This window comes from Colius striatus, chromosome 7 (genome assembly GCF_028858725.1).
Source record: "Colius striatus isolate bColStr4 chromosome 7, bColStr4.1.hap1, whole genome shotgun sequence".
NCBI classification, from domain to species: Eukaryota; Metazoa; Chordata; class Aves; order Coliiformes; family Coliidae; genus Colius; species Colius striatus.
In genome coordinates, this window is record NC_084765.1 from 11,243,782 (window position 1) to 11,265,072 (window position 21,291).

A 21,291-nucleotide genomic window follows, 5' to 3' on the forward strand; every position below is an offset into this window, starting at 1 on the left:
GCTTGCAGAAACTGCTATTAACCATAGCAAAACCAGCACAGTATCAGGGTGCTGCAAAGACAGATTTTTCTTCTCAAGGCAGCACCTTTACTCCTGGCACAAAAGATTGACACAAACCACGGTGTTCTACATACTTTTATAAAAATCCTCAAGGAAAAAAAAGAGTAGGTTGCAAACAGACATTTTACACTCTCATAGGTCCCTTCCCACATTCATGTTTACAGCAGGTTTGTTGGGACTGCAACTCCAATTTCTCCTTTATCCTCAGGACTGCTATAAACGAGTTTATGATCTCTCAGTTTCTGTTTACAAGTAGCCTACCGCACTAAAAAGTCCTACACAGATGTTAAATAACTTTACTAAGTACTTCAGATTTTTATCTATGTTTTCATTTCCTCGGTTACAAAAAAACCCAGCAAAACATTATCCAGCCCTTTTTTTTTTTTTTTCACAACAAGGAGATTCAAAGTAACACTGAAACTCTAACCTGGAGGTGGCTCAAAAAAAGCCTCTTGTTCTTCTTCAATGGGCTCTGTGTCATTGTGTGCTGTCCGCTTGTGCATAGCAAGTGTAGAAATCTGTTTGTATGTTTTCCCACAGTGATTACAGTTATATGGTTTGGAATGAGTATGTACAACATGATGTTTGTATAAACTGGAATACTCTGTAAAACGTTTATCACAACCAGGAACTGTACAGACGTAGGGCTTCTCTCCTGTATGGAAAAACAAATGGCATAAAGAGAACTTTATCCAGGATGTCTAGAAAAAAGGGTCAGAAAATTATATTTAGCGGCATACCTTCATTACCAACCATACTTCAATTTCAAAAGCAACGGTGAAGCTCAAGCTCACAAAGTTTAGCAATGCCACTTCTTGCTGTCTGGGTATTTTTTAAACTACTGCCATGGTAGTAAATCTATAGGAAGCATGTATTTAAACAACTACTGTTTCATAGAAGAACTTTTAATTTAAAAATCAAAGAAATTACCAAATTATATTACAAACTAAAAAGACTGTTTAAGATACAAAGCCCACCTCTGAAACTTGGCTGTGTTCTTATAAAATATATAAGGCTATCCAAATGATGTAACTACAACTGGCTTTTACACTTTAGAACTTTTGAAAATTTTGCTGATTATTTCTGCTGACCAACTCTGCCAATCAAGTTGGTTATCTACTTTCACTTCTGTCTTTAAAAGGAAGGTTTTGATAACCGCTCCAGCAGCAAGGAAAATACAGCCGGGATGAAAGAGTGGCTTACAACAGTGAGCTAAAGTCAAGCTCAGACTTGTGCTTCACTGTTATTTAAGAAACAGCTCACAATGGAGGCAATCCCCAGAACCACATGAAGAATTTAGCCTATTGTCCACTGAAGACACAGATTTGCATTCATTTTGAGGAATTCCATATCGAAACCAAAATTATTTTGCCTTGACAGCAAGACAGGAAACCTAAGTGCTTAACTATCCTCAGTCTGCTGAAGGAGACAAAGCCTAAACTACAGCACCAAGCCAGGTCATATAAACATGATGACTATATCCAGTTACAATGCACCAAAACAGTGTTCACAAGAGGAATGACACAGCTTCTCCCAAACAGATTCCATTTCAAAATACAAATCACCACTCATATACCTGTGTGTATTCTCACGTGATTCTTATAATTAGTTGCACTGGCAAAAGCTCTCCCACATCCCGGCTCTGTACAGTAGTAAGGCCTTTCGCCTGTGTGTGTCCTGATGTGAACCTTTCTAATATTAGACGTTGTGAATGACCTGCCACATCCTTCAAATGGACACTTAAAGGGCCTTTCACCTGAAAAAACAAACAAACAACAGGTACACATGCAATAGTTATAAAAGAACAAAAAACCTAAGTTACATTTAGACTGAATGCAGAGATCCGAATCTACCTAATTCTGAGACCCTCATTCAGAAATGCCATGAACATGCCACTTCGGTGTTCTTCTGTTTAGTCAAAACTGGCAAAAATCATACAATCTGTAAGCTAAATTATGAAGCACTTAGATTAGTATTTTATGATGTTTACAACAGACTCAGTTGCTTGGACAACCTTCCACATTGTCCATATTCTAACTGGCGTTTAACACCACCCCCCTCAATTCATATGTGTGTGATCCAAACCAAGTGTATCACACCATTTGTACATTTGTCAACTGAAATCCATAAAATAAATACCTTCATGATTCAGCATATAACCAAGATACAAATGGATTAGTAAAACTCACCATAGAAAGCACTTAACCTTACATGAGAAGCACCAACTTTTTTAAAGAGAGCCCTGAAACTCAGGTTTCAAACCCCAAAACCAATGCAATCATAAATACAGGTTCTTTTTAAAATAAGTCTATTCACATAACATAAATTTAAGCATAATAACTCACATATTGCACCAAAACATTCCACCATGAACACTAGATAAGACAAACCCCTAACACCTCAATACCCTGACCCTTCAGATCTATGAAAGCACACAAAGGACAAGAGTGAAGGGAGTCACCTGACATGCTGTCCCATTGTAATTTCACCCTTCCTAGAGCTAAGTACATTCCACTCACTGTACTGCTTACCAAAGAGAATCTAAGAGCAAGAGAGGGCAAATTATCAATACAAGTGCAGCATTAAGCACTGAGAGACAGAAATAAAAAAGTCCTGATAGAGACATTAATACTACAAAACTCCAATAGTTAGCTCCTTGGCAGAGAAAACTATTAATTCACTTCTTAAGGTAGCTGTTTCAGGAAGGTTTTTCAGCTTTCTGCCAAAGCAGCGTTGTTTCAAGTGTTGAGGAAGTGTGTATTAAGCATACACGCCTCAGTTTTGTGTTACCATGGCTCTCCTAATCCTTGCTTCAGCACAGGACCTCATCATGCCTGAAAGCAGTGAGGTTTCAGAGTCAACCCCACCCAACAACAGACCCTGCATTAGAAAGCCAACTCAATAGCTCTTACCAATGCCTGCAAGAATGTCACCTGACCGGTTGGTGAAGTTTGTAAATGTACTCGTTAGAAAAGCAACCCGTTTCCTAGTGACTGAGATTTCTAGCACTAGGAATGCAAAGCAAGTCAGAAGTCTTTAAATTCTACCCCACTGCAGCTATGAGGAATCATCCACACCAGCTTTTCTGATACCAGAATAGCATATCTAGGGAAAATCATGGAGGAACCCAAGGCAAGCATCTGACAGCAACAGAAAGTGAGACTACCACTGAGATGGAAAAATCACTTTTGGATAAAACAAGCAGAAAAATGAAGAAAGGGCTAACTCTGCTCTACATGATAAAGGAGCAAAAAGGTTTCAGAGCCATAGGAGAGAGAAGGCAGAGTCCAGACTTGCCTCCACTACGTGCGCTGTTGTAGCTTGCATAGGGTATGGGCATACAACACTGCATCCATCTGCACAAAGAACTTCTCATTCTTTGTCTTCCTGAAACTACTTAAAAATCTAAAAAAAAAACCCAACCCCGAACTCCAGTCCCTGGACTGCTGGGAGGCTATGACTGTATTACTAACATTGTTCAAATGGCAAATGGTTACATAGGACTGGCTTGTCTCTTGTTTCAACTGCTAGATAAGATTAAAGCAATTAAATTATCACACAACTTCTACAGCCATAAAGTAGTAAAGAAAACAGTCCACAGCTAATCAAGTTGTCCATACCACAGAAATCTTCCAGTTCATAGTCTGTACTTGATGTATTACATAACATCATCAAACAGTTCTCTTCTACAACTGAAAAGTGATGACACTTCTGTGTCATCATCCTGATGACCAATTTAAAACTGATAGCACTAATCATAACAGACTGTCTTTGAATACAGAAGTCCAAGAAAGCAGAATTATGTCAATGTAGTCTTGTTTTTTTTTGAATTTTTATTGCCTACTTTTACTTCCTTCTGTGCATTGCTCTTTTTTAACATGAGAAAAAGAGCTTTCTTTTGTTCTTTTTTACTTCTCTAAGATTCAGAAAGTTCAGTGAAAAAACTTTTTAGTGTTCTAGCAGGCAAGTAAATACACTTAATGGAACCCGTTAGTAAGTGATAGATTATTCTTCCTACATTTAAGGGGTTTTTTTGAGATCTCAGGAACAAAGGCAACACTGTGAAAACTTGTTTATGTGTGTGTGCATCCACAGAGTTTTGCAGAATGCAGTATATGCTGTATAGAATTTATCTGTGTTTTGGCTCTCAAATAATTTTTCTCCTGCAAGAAGAGAAGAGAAATCAGGACAGTAAGCTCAGAACTATCAACTTCCATGAAGCTGGCATGCAAGTTATACTAAAGCACCAAAACTTAACACAGATGCCATTTCTAAAAGGTGAGTCAAATTACTGAGACAAAGTTCCTTGTTCTGTTACAGCTGCAAATGAATCTGTAAAGCCATCAGGTAACTCGGTGACAATGTAAGACATTGCTAAAAAAGCATCTGCAATAGCAGTGTGAACGATAGAATCACAGAATGGTAGGGGTTGGAAGGGACCTTTAGAGATCATCTAGTCCAATCCCCTAAATCTTAAGCATTTTTTCCAATAAAAGCATGCTGTATTTACCGTAAGTGCTTACCATGCTGAAATGCTGTTGAGCTCACTGGGTTTCAGAAAGAGAATATACACATGCTGATTTCATAAATATAAAGTCACAGAATGATGAAAGAGGGAAAAGAAATTCACTTAAGTGAACTAAAAACAAAACAACAGGTGATAATGATACCTGTGTGGGTTCGAATATGTTTCTGCAGGTCTCCTGAAGTCTTGAATGACTTGGTGCAATTTTCTTCTGTGCATCGATAAGGCTTTTCACCAGTGTGTGTTCGGACGTGACTTTTTAACCCATACCCTGAAGATGAGAAAGGGTGTTACAGTAGTATAAACAGAGTATTAGGATTTTCATAAACCATCACCATTGAAAGTTGTGCTTGCCATTCCAATCAGGAAGCTCCCTGATGAGAAAAATTTGCTCAGTCACTCTCCACAAGCTCTTCATTCTACCATACAGGAGAGCATAATTCTATTACCCTTCATGAGCAGAATTCTCTCACCTTTCATCAAAGAAGTACACTTCCATAATGCCTCTCTTTCCCTTCAAAAACAAACTGTAGTGATTATGATGTGGACAAATATTTATTTTGTCTTCTCAGGAGGGTGTATGTTCTTTATTCCATCTATTTTTTTATCAAAATAACATTAAATTATAAGCTTATACAAAAATCAGTACCACCAATGAAGTAATTTAATAAAAGCTTCTACTGTTATCCAAGCTCTAAGTTATTCTAATTATTTTAACCCATATTATTAACACCATCACATATATAGGTGGCAACTGACAGCAGTCATGGACACTCATTCTCTTTAAGATTACATTTAGGAACACATCAAAAACTCTACCAGTCTAAAGTGAGCTTTGGATCACGCTCTCTGTCAATTAATTTACAAAGAGCTTTTTACTAAGATTTTCCTTTCTGTACTTCCCTGAAAATATCATGACTAGAGGATACCAAAATAGCCATTTCAGAAAATGAAGCTGAATTTCACTTGTGTCCACAAGGAATGCGTATGGATCTATTTTGTAGATACAGACTTGTTCTTACAGACTTATTTTATTTTGTAAAGAAGATGGCAGCTGCCATCTTTAGTTTCACTGGGTGCTCTTGTTACATCAACACAATGAAATTCCAATTTTTGATGTTTTTAAAAACACAAAGCATGTCTACCAAGCTGAGCATTAATTTATTCTTACATTTAAAATAAACCCAGCTACATTACCCAACACAGAGGAGTTGTTTAGCATTTAAACTGAGAGCACCTAGTACTTAAAAAAACCCCAGCATTTTCCATCAAAGTTCTTTTCAAATTTGGAACAGAAGATAAGGTATTTACCTCTAGCCAACAAGTTCCACTTCTTATTATCACTTAACTTACACTATTACATTAACTTACACTATTTTTTCAACATAAAAATCTGACTGTAGCATAACAGCCGAAGAGGAAGGGAAAGAGTCAAGTGTTTCAACTCATTCCTCACTCGGTAACTACGCCTTAAATCCTCTGTCCATTCTATGTGCTGCACTAGCTGAAACGAGGGCTTTTTTTCTGCAGTTCTCCCAACCAAGTTCTTTACTTAGCAGTTTAAGAAAGGCAATACTAAAAACCTGTATACAAACACTAACAAGCAAGAGGAGTCAGTCTACAAAAGTAATCTTTTTTTACCTGTTGCAAAAGCTTTGCCACATCCAGGATGTTCACACTGATACGGTCTGTCTCCCGTGTGTGACCTTTCATGCACCTGTCAAGACATCCAATACACCGACTTAATGAAATATTGTATCCAATTACTGCAGCACAGAAACAGTTCATCCTCAACATCAATGTATTTATCTTCCCAAGATTCACATTCAAGTGTTTTCTTTTTAAATCAACAATTAAAAAATACTGAAATATGATAACGATGTTTTCCCTAAAACTAAAGATGTCTCTTTCCAAGGTCTAACCTGATAGTTTCAGTCAGTTTTGAGGAATTCATTTCTGTAAATACACAGAGATGTCATCATGCAACTACATTAAAGACAGTAAACAAGCATCCTCAGAGTCCATTCAGTATCTAATTTTTGACTCCACTGAGAACTTCTAATCATCTTCTTATATTGCCTGAAACCTCTACAGCAAGGACACCATTTTGACACATGATCCATAGACTCAATTACTGACTCCAGAGTGTTTTGTCAGAGACAAGGCAGCACTGAAGGTTTACCCCATTGCTGAGGTGACTACCTCAGCCTAAGCTGGAAGTGAACAGCTCTATACCTTTACTAATTCCTTTACTTCATCCAAAAAAGGAAAAGAAATGAGTTTCCACCCATACAGAAAAAATGTTCCAGCTTTTAGTTTAAAAATTTTGATTAAACAGTCAGACTTTGTATTATGATGGCAAAGTCATTCTAAAATGGAACTTTAGCCTGATCATGCATACACAGAGATAAAGTGAACACTGGATTTCAGAATTTCATGACACTGCTGGTAGACACTATCTTAACAAGAGGTTTCTTACATGCTGTCAATATAGGAGGCTAATATGAATAGGCTAACACCTGAATCTATCCAAAATACTAAGCAAAATCAGCTGAGCATGTAGGACAACCCCTTTTTGTAAAATCAATCCAATAAACATTTGACAAAAGAGCACTGTTACGACTGGCTCTCTGTTAATTCCTGTTACTTTTAAGCACACACACAAAATTCCATACCACGAAGCAGCAATGCTTATTTTACACCTGATCACCTTAAGATGGTGAGCTGTTGTGTACAGTTTTCCACAGCCATCATAATCACAGCGAAAGGCTTTCTCCCCACTCTGCTGAGATTTTGCAGTCACTCTTGTTCCATGTCCTTGCAAAACAATCTTAAATTGAAAAAAAAAGACAACCCAGAATTAAAAAATGGATCAGAAAAGTAACACACTTAATTTTGCAATCAAGTCAGAGTCGATTCCGACAGGTTTATTTTGCCTCCCTGCTGTGCTATGTCTCTCTGCTCTGTATTTCTTAGTCCTCAATAAATAAATTAAAACTAAATAGCTAAAAAGCATAAGTTCTGATGAAAGGAAAGAGAGAAACTGTAAAACACATTTTCTTGTAGCTAAATAGTAAATTTAAACACATGCATTAATTAATCAAATAACAACAAAGACAAAATAATTTGAAACATAAATCCAGCAGCAAAACGACCAAATTAGTGGACAGAACAAGCTGACATTACATCTAAGGTTCTGGATCTGTTCCTAAGAGATATTACCCATAAATCAGATCACTTTCAAGTATAAGTTCATGCAAAGACCAAACAATAATTAAATGCACTTACAGCACAAACTTCTTGAAAATTAAGGAAAGCATTTTGTACTTTGTCAGTGATGCATATGTTTTGATCAAAGTAATTGAAGCAATTTGAGTTAGGTTCTACTCTCCTTTCTGGCATGACACAACAAGAAAATATCCAGAATAGCTTTGCAATGCAACTTAAACCCTTTTAAAGGCTTCTTTGTCACTAAGGTGCAAGAAACATTCCTACAGACTGAAGAGGTAGAACTCGAAATGTAAAAAAATTTATACAGCTGTGTGCAAAGTGATCAAGACTATTTTAAAAGGTCTATCCTTCTTTTAAACCACACCCCTTTTCTCATGGACTCCATTCCATTCTGAATTGTCAAAATAACATTTCACAAAATGGACGAGGTAGGCGGTCACCTCTGGGGATCTAGTCCAATACCCCCTGCTCAAAGCAGGATCACCTGCAGTAGATTTCTCACAGCAGTATCCAGATGGGTTCTGAGTATCTCTAAGGACATCTAATTAGCTCTAAGACTCCTGAAGGTTTCCCCAACCCAGCCTTCTTTAAAGATACGAGGTCCACAGTGTCTCACTTAACCAGCTGCTCAATAACCTGCTTTAGACTGCTAGTTGCCATCCCTGAACTCCAGAAACCTGCTGGATTTCATATGCCCTGTTCGGATGCTCTTCCAGCAGATACCAGGGCGATTAAAATACCCTGTAAAGACCTGGGCCTGTGAACATGAGGCTTCTTCCAGTTGTCTGAAGAAGGCATCATCTACTTTTTCCCAACCAGGCACTTGAAACAGCCAGCTACCACCACACCACCCACACTGGTCTAACAGCTAATTCTGACCCACTAGCTCTTGCCTGGCTCATCATCCATCCTAAAGCAGAGTCCTATGCAGTCTTGCTGTTCTCTCAGGGGAAGAGCAGCTCCCCCTCCTCACCTGGCCTTGTTAAAAATTCTGTATCCATCTATTACAGCACTCCAGTTATCTGAACTATACCACTACATCTTCCTCATCCCAGTGGCACCTACACATAGACCTTTAGTTCCTCATTCAGATAGAATGGAAATCGAAGAACAGCTTTGCTACAGATTGTTCAGGGAAGATGCTCCCCTGTTAGTCTTCAGAACAATCTGAAGGTAAAGAAGTAAGAAATTTTTAATCAACTAAAATGTACAACACCACCACTTCAGAAAAGCTTCTCTTGAACCATGGGGAAAAAGAACCTAATCGATCAAAAACCCCATCACTAACACAATTGTTTAACCTGTGGTATCATGAATCACAGAAGACACTTTAATACGTTAAGAATCATGAAGAAGATGCTTAGTTGAGCATTTGCACTTAAGCATTTTTAAAATTTATTTTTCCTACCAGTAAAGGTGCTAGCATTCATTTGTTGTTTCAGCATATGAAATTCCATATATAGTTGTTAAGATCTACTATCAAAGTTTAAAAGAAAGTTCCGTAATCAATGTGCTATTTCTAGTTTCTATAAGGGAATAACCACACAATGTTACCAACATTACTGATGGGGGGACAGAATAAAAGAAACAGAATGCTTAGGAAAAAAAGCAGTTGACCACCACAAGCGTTTGTTCAAACAACTGTTTGCAGAAGTACTTGTTTCCTCACAATACACTAGTTGGTAGAACTTGAGATTTATTAAGAATTGTTAGTATTATCATTAAACAAAGACATACATAGTATTAAAATTACTGTTCTCATAAGATAATGGATTCTAAAGAAATAATTCAGATGGTAGGAAGGCACAAAATCAGAAGAACATGGCAAATAAAACACCTTTATAACCATGTCAAACTTCTTGAGAAGACCTGTGTCCTTCAAAATACTTTTAAATCAACAAAAAGAAATAAAAAATGCAGCTGGGGTTTAGATAGGTAATAGAGGACAACAACAAAGGTAACAAAGATCCCAGATCAGATTTCTGTATTGTATACATGCAAACTTTAGTCTTACGATTCTGCTTTTATTGTGAACAGATGGGTATGACAGGTTTGAAAGGAAACAGTGTGTGACAGCCATTTGCTCATGGGTAGCCTTTTGTTTTCATATGTAGAAGTGACAAAGAGGTTTTATGCTTTATCCTTTGGTGAAAAATCTAATCACATGTGAGTCTGAAGGACTGCTTAGCAGAATAACATCTGTCCTGCTCTTGTGTTACCTGTAGACTTGGGCTTTATAAACACACACTTAAAACATCTACATGACAGACTATTTTACCCCAAGTAATATATTATTTCAGAATGAGTTATGAGTAGGTATTTGTATCTACTTACATTGGGATACAATCATGATTTAAGATTTTCATGGACCCTTTGGGATAGCTTTGGGACCCTTCAGTTGGCCAACAGAAGTCCCCTTGTAGGGGTCAGAGTTTGAGACTAAACCTCAATGCCTTTTGAAATATCATCTTTTGTTTTGTTTGAAATGAATAATGCTGCTATAAAAGTCAGTTACTCTTAACAGGGCAAGGAGAATAAAAGTAAGTCAGAGAAGAGAGAACAGTTCCAGGCATACGCCTGGAATTGTCTCTCTTGAGAAGAAAATAATTCATTGAGTCAGCATTTGTTCTGCTTTAAGGACTATAAAAAGTCAGTTCAATCTCTGAAATGAATTCTGAAATACTTATACCCTTACTGATGAAATACTTGAAATACAGCTTGAAAAATCTTAGAAAACTATAAATTTTTTTCCTACCCTTTAACAGGAAAAGAAAACCCAGAAAACAGTAAGTATTGAAAGACTGTTTTCAAATCTTGTGAAAGGATCTTGTACTAAGTGGGAAATGATACCTATCTGTACAGGTTTGAGATCTAAAATTCGTGAAAGGTAGCTGCAGACTCTAGTTCATGGCTACACAGGACTACCTATCATGCATGTTGCTGAGTTGAATGAATATATGTATATTTCTTTTGTACCGGGCTACATACCTGCATTTTTTTATCTTGTTCATTTTCACCTATCATTCCCGTGCTACCAACACTGTCATTTCCATCAATAGACACCTGAGAAATGAAATTGAAACATGAAAAACATTTACAGGTTATTTATACTCATGTGAAAAATAGGATTACACACAGTTCCCGGGGGGTTATTTTGTAGCTCTCTAGCTCCCTCTTGAAACATGGTTATCCTATAGTACATTAGCTTACATTAAAAGCAGGACTTGTAGCACCCTGCATTACAGAATAAGTGAGCATCTCAAAGTTGTATTGAGACAAGGTAGGAAAGATTGCAAGTACCAAGTATGTTACATGAATAACCTGACAAAAGTACTAAAAGAAATTAATAAATTTAACAATACTGAATTCTGACAAGAAAAAAAGATAAAAGGCTTATTCATACTAGGGATGTATCTCTCATTCACTGCTACACAGAATATACTTGTTTCAAACAGCACAACTTCTTTGTAAGCAAAACACCTATAATAACGTGTTACATCTCCATTTGAAATAGTCAAAAATACATTAAACTTTAAATAAAAATATAATTGCCCAGTTTTAAAAAACCCCAAAAACTCTCACATACATCAACTCAAAAAACACCATCACAATATCTTTCTAAATTTCTGAGTTAGACAATTGTGGGCAATTTTGCACTACAACAGTAAAGAGTAAAGTGTGTGAGCAGAGGCACACAGAAACTGCAACGAGAGTCTGCAAGCAGGTAATTCTTGTTTGCTTGGGTTTTTTTTAAAGGAAATAATGGGCATTTTGTGACCTTCTCCTGCAGAACTTTTGAAGGAATCAGAGGAGAAAACCTGCGCAGAAAGGAGGCTTGAATCACTTCACTCCGAACTTCCTATTGTTGGTTGAGAAAGCAACTGTTGACATGAATTAAAATTCATCAACACCACTGGAAACAAATAATGCAAACTGAACGTGTGTGCATGTGTGTAGACGTACACAAATCCCACTAACTAGTTTTCCAGTGTCATGGTTCAGGCCCAACCAGCAATTTAATCCACTCATATTAGAGAATTTAAAAAGTGCACGTTGAGATAAATAGGACAAAAATGCAAATTTGTTTGCAGTTCTTCTATTTCTCCTTCACCTTCTCAGAACAGAAACTTATCCCAAATTATGATTAATATAGCTCCTTGTTAAGAAGGACAAAGTTCTGATTGATTTAAACCCAAATTAAATAGTAGCTAAGGAATATGTAAAAGCTTGTTACTACAGATCAACTGTCCTTGAATTATCTTTTCTCTTACAAAATGTTACGGCATAGCCAAGTACAACACAACCTGACTGGCTCTGAGGATCTCCTCAATTGTAACAGAAACATAATGGAAAGAACAGTGTATAAGCTATTTAATTATCCTAACTGGCCTTTTCCCAAAATACAACAACTCTTAGTGACACTAGAGGATAGATTTTAAGATTTATTCTACTCTTTCTCCAGAGCAATGGAAGCACTGGTGGTAATGATCCAGCAACTGGGACACTGCTAAACTACAGAGTCACGGAAGCTGCATCACCTGTTATTATATACACATCAAGCTTTACAGAAGTCCAGTAAAGTAGACAACATGAATTTTGACTCATGCTACATTTCCCTATTGCAAGTATGGCTCAGAGAAGATTTTTCCAAACTCAGTAACTGTATAATTATCTGTTTTACCATGCATTGCCCTTGCCCAGTACACCAGACCCAGTACACCAGGCCCTCCTCTTCCCAATGCAAGAAAAAAAGTAAATATTTTTTTTAAATCCAGTAGTAGTGCCTGAACAAGAATAATCTAACTTTGCCCTTCCTTCCAGCGTCAAGATATTCCTTTCCAATACTGTATTTTAGAGAAAATTATTATTTGTCTAAATCACTTTCCAAATCAGTCTAAATCCACATCATTTCAGTAATTTTTTGTTTTTATGCAACGTTACACACTGGAGCTGCTCATGGCAGTGAAGCACTGTAATGATAATTTGGCATTCTCTCTTTTAAGAGTCTGAAGACTCTCTTAATTATCATTTTAATTCTTAGACCACAACTGGGTTTTGCTGCCAAATATCCTGTGATGCTACATTAAATAAAGCAAATGTCTTTCAGTATACCTTTGCTGCATACTGCTCCAAAGCAGTGATGGTATCTGGGTCAATGGCAGCATCTCCTGTATGAAGACCTGCTACTGTGCCATCAGCCTGAATGGCTAAAATGGTATCTGACTGTGGCATCTGGACTGTGTGGTGAATGTAGGCAGTAGTTCCATCCTCCAGCTGGACTGCTTGTAATGCACTCTGGTCGTAACTGTCTGAGAAATAATATTACAAAGTGTTACAAAAGAAAAAGAAGAGCGATGTCTGCATGTTATGCTAGAAACTCTGGCTGTTTAAGAAACCTCTTCTCAAGCCATATATGTGCATGAAATAGATGAGAATATAACTACTGATATATGAGAATTATAAACACTTAAATATTACTATGAATAGCACTGTTTTTTTTTTTCAAAACAGCACCTCCCATAGCTTTATTTCTACACACTTCTAGAAGTGCAAAACCAGTTTTATGTTGGTCTCTATTGAAAGATCTGCTTTCCATTTTGTATCCACTCATAAGGAGAAGAAACCAATGCAACATATACCAATGTCAAAACTTCTGACTTTTCAATTTATACGTCTGGTAATTTTAAGAACAGAATCATGAAAACATGCAAAAGAAACATGACTTAAGGAAGAAATTGTCTTATATTCTCTCCTCTTAGTATTGTTGATACTAGAATGTCATTCTTATTATTGATTGTAGAATGCCATTCTTGTTAGACTAGTTTAAACAGACTTCAAATATCTACTTGATAACTTTTTGAAGAGAAGCAGTACTATTTCTCACACTAGTGTAAATATCTTCTGCAGAAATCTGTTATCATTTAAACTAAATTAATTTGCATTCTTGACTGCAAACCATCACATTTTCTGATCTAATGTCAAAAGCATGACCTTTAAAATTTAAGTAAATCTCTACATGCTTTAGTTCAACAGGGACTGATTGATTGTTCCCTCCTTCCTCCTCTCATTTTTTAATGCAATTATTGCTGAAATCTGTCAAAGGGCTTACATTCTCAATTAACATGCTATATACTTACTTTAATATGATCTTGATAGTAAAAAGGTGAAATATGCTGGTTTTTATTCTGTTTATAATTGTTAGGTGAAGTTCAAATAAGGAACTGAACCAGCCTCACCTCAACAATTTCCAGATGTCACAAAACAAGAAGTAATCTACATTGGGATCACACTACATGACATGATAGTCTAAAAAGAGTATCATATTTCATACTGCTGAAGTTCTGTTGAACTCTAGTGCAATAAATCACACTTCAAAAAAAGAATTACCTTTTGAGGTGTGATGAATAAATGCTGTAGTTCCATCTTCCAGCTGAACTGCTTGTCCGTCTTCCAGGCGCAAGCTGTCCCCTGTTCAAAAGGAAGAACTACAATGCTTCAAGAATAATTTGAAAATTCCATTAGTTGGAAAGACTAAATACTAAATACCTTGGCTCTCTTCATGGCTGTTTCCATTAAAGTAAGAAGTCAAGATATCATAATGACCGGTAATTACTTAATATCAGTAATTATCAGTAATACATTAGTGTAGAATGTGTTTCTTGCATTATTACACTTACTGCTTTTAGGTATGGGTACATGTTGAACATAAGCAGCTGAACCATCTTCTAACTGAATCACTTGGCCATCCATTAACTTACCATCTGAAAAACACAATTAGAATTATTTAAATATCTTCCATATGACATACCACAGTTCAAATACACAGTTGATACTTCCTGAACTAAAATATCAATAGAATATCGCAAAGAAATAATGTCTGGTAAAGAGTAAGCATCTTATGATTATACACAGGTTTTAAAATTCTGGGATAAGAAAATACAAAAGGTCTGATGTCCTATCCAGTAGATAAAATGTTGATATTTGGGTTTGAAGTGTAAAATTCGTCTCACTTTTGTTTGACTTATGTTCTGCATTTAATACTTACATCTTATTAGTAGCAGAAACACATATTTATTTTATAGTATTTCTGAAACACCTGCAATTCCCAGGTGGAACTGAAACTTCATAAACATTGTACAGATTTTCCCCAACTTGACAATCCACAGTGGTTTACAATCCAAAGACAGGTTTAAAAAGGGGACTACGACTGCAATACCAAGCAAATTCTGGTCGTTTACCTACCTTTAGAATTGTGCTGTATGTAAGCAGTAGAGCCATCAGCAAGGGTAACTGCTTGCAAACTCACACCTTCCATGTTTTCTAAGTTGTCACCATCTAGCAGGGAAAAAAACTTCATGCTCACTATTACCAGTATCAAACCCTAAAATTCACAACTTAATGACCTCCATAAATGATTACATTCTCTTAAAGCATAATCATTTCAGAAATAATAATACTTCTTACTTGCTTTCTGGCTTTTGAACCTTGAACATATGCTAGGATTGTATGTTCAAGATTTTGCTCTGTAAACATGACAGACAGAATATTCCTTTTCTTGACTAAAAGTTACAATGTCACTGATTAAAATAACTACAAAGCTGAAGTTTTAGGAAAAATATTAATTAGGTTATGAGTGTCAACAGTTAAATAATAATATGTATACATGTGTTGATAATTTTGTTTACTAAACTACTACCTGTCATTAATATACATAAATTTAAAGCATAGATTTGGAAAAAAAATATTTAATCACGTAAAATCATGACAATACTGTTAAAAAATATCATTTAAACTAATCCTAGATCACCAATCTATTTTAAAATTCAATGTGTTTGCTGTATGTTTAGATATAAACCAAAGTTACAAAGTATAAAACAGTAAAACTATAGTGAGAATAAAGTCAGATTTTGTATTTCCTGATTTGGCCCATTTACACTCCCGTTACCTTAAATAAGAGATCCCTTCCTTTCAGAATTAAATTAGTGAACTTAATCTCAGTTAACTAACAGTAAGCTGGGTTATTTTTTCATTTAGAATATACAATGAGAGTTTTGGACTTTTATCTGAATTTCAAGTAGAAGAGGCACAGTAATGTCAAGACATTTTAACTTAAAGGTTCACCTTGCACAGCTACAGCTTCCGTTAGACACAGAGTCACGTGCTGCGCCTCCATTCCTCCTCCAGAAAATTCAGCCATTCCCTGAGAGTCTCGATTTATCTGAGCTAATAACATTGTCTACCTAGAAAAAAAAGTATTCACAAAACATAGAAAATTTAAATACAGAACTCAAGTTCAATTGGCTTTTTATACACCTGTTACAAATATCTTGTTAACTTCTGCATAAAGAAGATGCAATGACTTACCTGGAAAATAGTTTGGATGCAACAAAGTTACTTGAAATAGGTAAATATTATTATCTCAATTAACTAAGCTAATAAGAACTTCAGGTGAGAGTTACTAAGTTGAAGCACATTGAGCATACTTAGATTTCAGTTAAATATGAATTATTTGACCGATGTATAAAGAATGATGGCGGTAATGATGGGGTAAGTAACAATGAAATAAATGAAAAAACAATCACATGGAATTGCAATCTAGGCTACGCTGCATTAAAGCAACTTTCCTCCAAACCCAATCTCTTGATAATCAAGAGTTTTTCTTAAGTGACAGTCAGATAATCTCACAAAGAGATTAAAGACAATCAAAGCTTTTAATCTTTTTATGGTTCTATGACTTGCTGATTCATGGTTCAAGGCCAAGAAGAATAATCTAGCTTTTCTAATTTACTTATGATTACATTCCTAAATAACAAAACTATTTTAACTCTACAATCCAGAAATCTGCCCTTGAATGAGCAACTCACCAATGGTCTCTAGACCACTGAAAAACTCCTGCTTATGTCAAAATAAAGGAATGACAAAAGCACAATTAGACCATATAGGTACTCCAGCACGCTTGCAGTATTTGAAGGTAGCTGAAAATCACATCCAAGTAATATTTTCCAAATACATTCAAGTGAACTTGAACCAGCCTCTATTTCCTAAAGGCAGCTACAGAAGTTTCTTAGCCTCTGAAGAGAAAAAGCTGACCTACTTCTTACTGCTGCAACTCTGCTGCTTTTGCTGTCCAAAGCACCTTAACGTGAGTGCTGTGCACAAAGCAAACGTGTCCCTAAGGTCCCAGCCCCACTAACTTCTAATGTGATTTTATAGCAAGTGCCCACGTTACCTCTTGAAATTGGACCTGGAGACAAAATCACCTTGGCATGCATGAGAATATCACTGACAGTCTGGTTAACTGTTAAGAGCACACTTACTGGAATATATACAGTTTAATAAAGAAAGTGGAAGAGGTAGCTTTAGGATAAGTCTCCTGTAAAGAGTAAGGTTTTTCATGACTACACTTAAAATCATAAAGAAAAAACTCACTGCTAATGATCAATTCACAATTCTGTAAGAATATAACAGATAAGAGTCCGTGCAGAAGAGCAATCCAGACCACGACACATTTACACTAGATGTTTCCAAAGAAAATGAAATAGCGAAGTTCTGATGGATACTATAATCTAAGCAATGAGGAACTGTACTAGGGCATAAGAGATCCTAAGTGCAACTCCTTCCTTTGCCATCTCCACATCAGTGACTACAGACTAGTAACTTCTTTCCCTGTCACTCATTTATCCTCCCTATCTCAAAATAGGGAAAAAACGTCTACTTGGCACTTGCCTGTAAACCAAAAATGAGTCAAAATTCTGTAGCTATAGGATCAGCTTAAACAAACACTGAACTGGTGTGGCCCTACCCTCAGTGTTCATGTCCTGGGCAGCAAATAAGATCAGAAAACTGATGCAGTTAAAAAACCCCAATAAACCTGCATCAAAAAAAGCTTTATTCCAGAGCAGTTTGTAAGGACTGCTTCTCTGGAGGTACCGCCAGCTTCTAGCAAGTCAAATTAAGTACTTATGGCATTAGATACTAGTGGTGCTGTACTGAGGTGGTCTGACTTCATAACTGCTAACAGTGTTCTGTATTTTCCATTCACTCAGCTTTCAGTAGACCTCATGCAAGTACGTTGCAAAGCAGCAAGACCAATTCACACACTGGAGAATAGGGCTACACAACCAATGGTTTTGACTAGAATTATATTCTGAAACAATTCCAGCAGCGATGGCATCTCAAAGGCCTTTCAGCCTCAGGTCTGCTTCAGAGGATTGCCTCTCTTAGACAAAGTATCTTTTAAGAAGCCCTCAGCATCTTTGATATAGTACCTGCCTTTAAAACATAAAAATGTCCTTCCTCCAGAGCTTACACCTCTCAATTTTGGGGAAGCAGAGAGGAAGTTAGCTCAAGGTAGACAACTGCAAAATCCTGAAAACAAGTAGAAACAGTTGCTTAAAGGGTCAACAGCTATTTTGGAACAAAAAGACATCTAATGCAAGATAAATTCCAGGGCTGCAGGAGTAAAAGTATTTCTAAAAATTACTTTACAGCGTTTGTTACTGTGGTGTGGTTGATTAATCATTAGCACACACTGGAAAAAAAACAAACCAGAATGAAATGCTGCACACAGCAGAACAATGTTCATTACTTTCCACCATTCCAGATGATCTAGATGATCATGTGCTGTAATTTACATATTCTTGCTGTTTTCTTCCAACTCCTTTAAAGTTAACCTTTCCAGTATAATCCTTCTTCCCAGTCTTCTGTCCTACTAACTTATCACCAGCCCCATCCTTTCTTGAAGTACCAGTTTACTTCTTCAGTCAGTCCTATCATGGTACCAAATTTTCAGCATATCCCTCTTCCCAAATATAATCCCATCAAATCCTGTCAAAATAACCTAAAAATACCCCTATATTCATACCAATTCTTTCTGCAACTAGTCTTCAAGTCTCCTCTTACTGCTGGTCTGGTCTATACGTCTGTCCCACCACTGTCTATCACCTTCCTGCCTCTGCCTCTAAGACAGTTCATGTTCAGACCCATCTTAGAGGCACATTCCCTGTAACGGAGGTTGTAGCACTAGCTGGGACCTGCCCAAATAGCAAAACCCCAGCTTCCACTCAATCTTTGGTGATGCTGCACTTTTGCTGTCACTCTGCCATGCAGGAAAGAGCACCGTTAGTCAAAAGTGGATGTGCTGTTGACTTTCAGCCTTTCTTCTTCCTCCTCTGTGGAGAAGACAGGCTAACTCCAAGCTCTGAGAAAGAGGATGGGGAAAGAACTGAAGAGGTCATAAAGCTGGCCTATGCTGTAATGTCCCAGGCTACCAGAGATATTGCTACCACTGTTACTTACTTTTTTTCATTTTTCTGCAAGAGTGGTCAAATACAGGAAGAGACTGACAAGAAAGGTTATGGACACTTCCCATCCTTGTAGGTGTTCAAGACTCAATCCAACAGAGCCCTTAGTAACCTAATCTAATCAGACCTGCCTTGATCAGGACTAGACTAAACCTCAGGAGGTCCCTCCCAACTGAAGTCGTTCTGTGGTATCTAATCATTTTGATACTGCATACATTTAAAACAGTATCACTATGCTGTTGGTACATCATGCACCTTGCAAAACTAATCTCTTATTACATTTTTATTCACTTGCCTTGTGCTTTTGAAACCAGTCTGTTTTCATGAACTCAAGCCTCTTCTCTTAGCTTTAGTAAGTCTCTGCCTCCCTTTTTCTGCTGGTTCATATGCTGCTTTCTCCTCAGCTTCCAGCAAATTTGTCTTCACCCTTATTTCAGTCTGCATGTTGCCAGCTTCTTCCACTAATCCACTGCTTTAATTTCTGTACATTTTCATCATTAAGCTTTTTCTTTAAACCTCCTATCTGCCAGGAAATTTGTCAGTAAGAACACGGGAGAGAAACATTTCCTTTACCCATTCAAATATTGCACATCATTATTTAAGAAGCAGCTAACAGCATCCATTTTTAGGAAAATACATGAACACCAGGGTGGGGTCTGCATAGCTGCTCAGCCAGACTGACACATGTGTTTTGCTTAATCTTAAGAGCTGTCCTACAGAAAAGCCACAAGTCCAGGCTTAGTTATGTGGTATGCACTGAAGGGAAAGCTTGCAGAGAAAACCTCACCATTCTTTAAGGTGGTTAAAATACTTTATACCAAAAAAAAAAAAAAAATAACCCACCCTGAGAAAGAAAAGTATTCAGAGACTGCAAAATCTCTAAACTGAAAACAGCATCTGATAGAAGGAAGCAACAGACAGTTGCAAGAGGTCATGCTGAAACAAGTCTCGCACCATTAGTTACACAGCAAAAGCAGTGAATTAGTGATGCACGTTGCTGACTTTATCATGCTTTTCGACAAGAGCTGTGCCAGCAATGTAAGCCCCTGGTATAACCTTGCTTGGTAAAATATGCCATCCAGCAGGGTACATAGATACCAATTTCATTAAAAAACACTGCCCACCCAAATTCTCTGAACAGAAAAAGCTGTGAACTCAAGACTTCACAGTGTTGCCTACCTACAGAGCACCTTCTATAGTCTTCCCTCCACCAATACACAGAACTTTTTTGGGTGCTGTCACTTATATGGAAAAACAGATGCAACGTTAAATGAGAAGCTTTTCAGAAACTCAATCCATCAGCTGGTAAAAAGGAGTCTCTGACGAAAACTAGGAACAAAACAACTAAGAAAGCAGGTGGGATTGAGGCAGCTGAAAAGAAAAGCAAGAGCTTGTTAAGAGCAAGCTGCATGGAGTGGAAAGATGGTCTGGGGCACTTGGGAACTCCGGCAGTTAAGAGGACAGCATGCGAGACCTCACTTCATGGAGAAAGTGTCAAATAACAGCTGAAAAACAGCTGGAATTTGCCATTTGAAGAATTACTATTTCTGTATTGCTGGACAAAGGGAAAAAATCTGTAGTAGCAGTAGCAGAAACTCCTTAGAGAAAAAAAAAGATGCTTAAAGGATGATTAACAGGAAATGGAATAAAGTCTGTAATAACACCCATGGGACAAACGAAATCTAGAACGTGTAGGAAGAATGAACTGGGAAAGGCAGACAAAAAGCTACTCCAGACATACTGCAACCTTGTGATTATTCATCAGCCTTGCGCAGACAGCACCGAGATGTTGGAAATAATATCCGTTTATTTCATTGGAAAAGAAACATTACTTTTATTTTAGGACACTTCTAAATAATGTACAAACCGTTGTAATTCGATAAAACTTATCAAAACAGTAAATAAAAAACAATCCAGAAGACAATAAATAAAACCGAATCCTGAAAAGTAAAATGGTAAATGAGACAACTCCACAATACTGAAACTTTCACTATGGAATTTCACCAAACTGCACTCCCACGTTTGACAAAGCTGGATCCCAACATAAGTTCAATTTTTTCAACACGGTAACATAATTAAGGTTTTCCTGCATTAAATACTGGCTGCATTAGGCTCCTTAGATTTAGATTGCAAATATCAGTAATTTCCTCAAATAAGTCCGATTAACAAACA

At 36.9% G+C, this 21,291-nt stretch overlaps 1 protein-coding gene across 4 annotated transcripts in view; it reads right to left on the reverse strand.

Annotated features, from left to right (window-relative positions):
• ZNF143 (zinc finger protein 143) overlaps positions 1 to 21,291 on the reverse strand; it is a 34,522-nt gene that overhangs the window by 6,525 nt on the left and 6,706 nt on the right. For 3 of the 4 annotated variants that reach the window (XR_009819017.1, XM_061999118.1, XM_061999117.1), the window contains exons 2-12: positions 15,938 to 16,056; positions 15,059 to 15,151; positions 14,494 to 14,577; positions 14,204 to 14,284; positions 12,929 to 13,125; positions 10,805 to 10,879; positions 7,296 to 7,415; positions 6,227 to 6,302; positions 4,731 to 4,856; positions 1,637 to 1,816; positions 488 to 715 (exon numbers count right to left, since the gene is read on the reverse strand). Coding sequence is in view for 3 of the 4 variants with exons in the window: in XM_061999118.1 (XP_061855102.1) it covers positions 488 to 715; positions 1,637 to 1,816; positions 4,731 to 4,856; positions 6,227 to 6,302; positions 7,296 to 7,415; positions 10,805 to 10,879; positions 12,929 to 13,125; positions 14,204 to 14,284; positions 14,494 to 14,577; positions 15,059 to 15,151; positions 15,938 to 16,049 (1,372 nt within the window). In the remaining variant the exon portion in view is untranslated. Of the gene's footprint in view, positions 1 to 487; positions 716 to 1,636; positions 1,817 to 4,730; positions 4,857 to 6,226; positions 6,303 to 7,295; positions 7,416 to 10,804; positions 10,880 to 12,928; positions 13,126 to 14,203; positions 14,285 to 14,493; positions 14,578 to 15,058; positions 15,152 to 15,937; positions 16,057 to 19,414; positions 19,514 to 21,291 lie in introns of those variants that run through there. The other variant, XM_061999119.1, reaches the window with a different exon arrangement.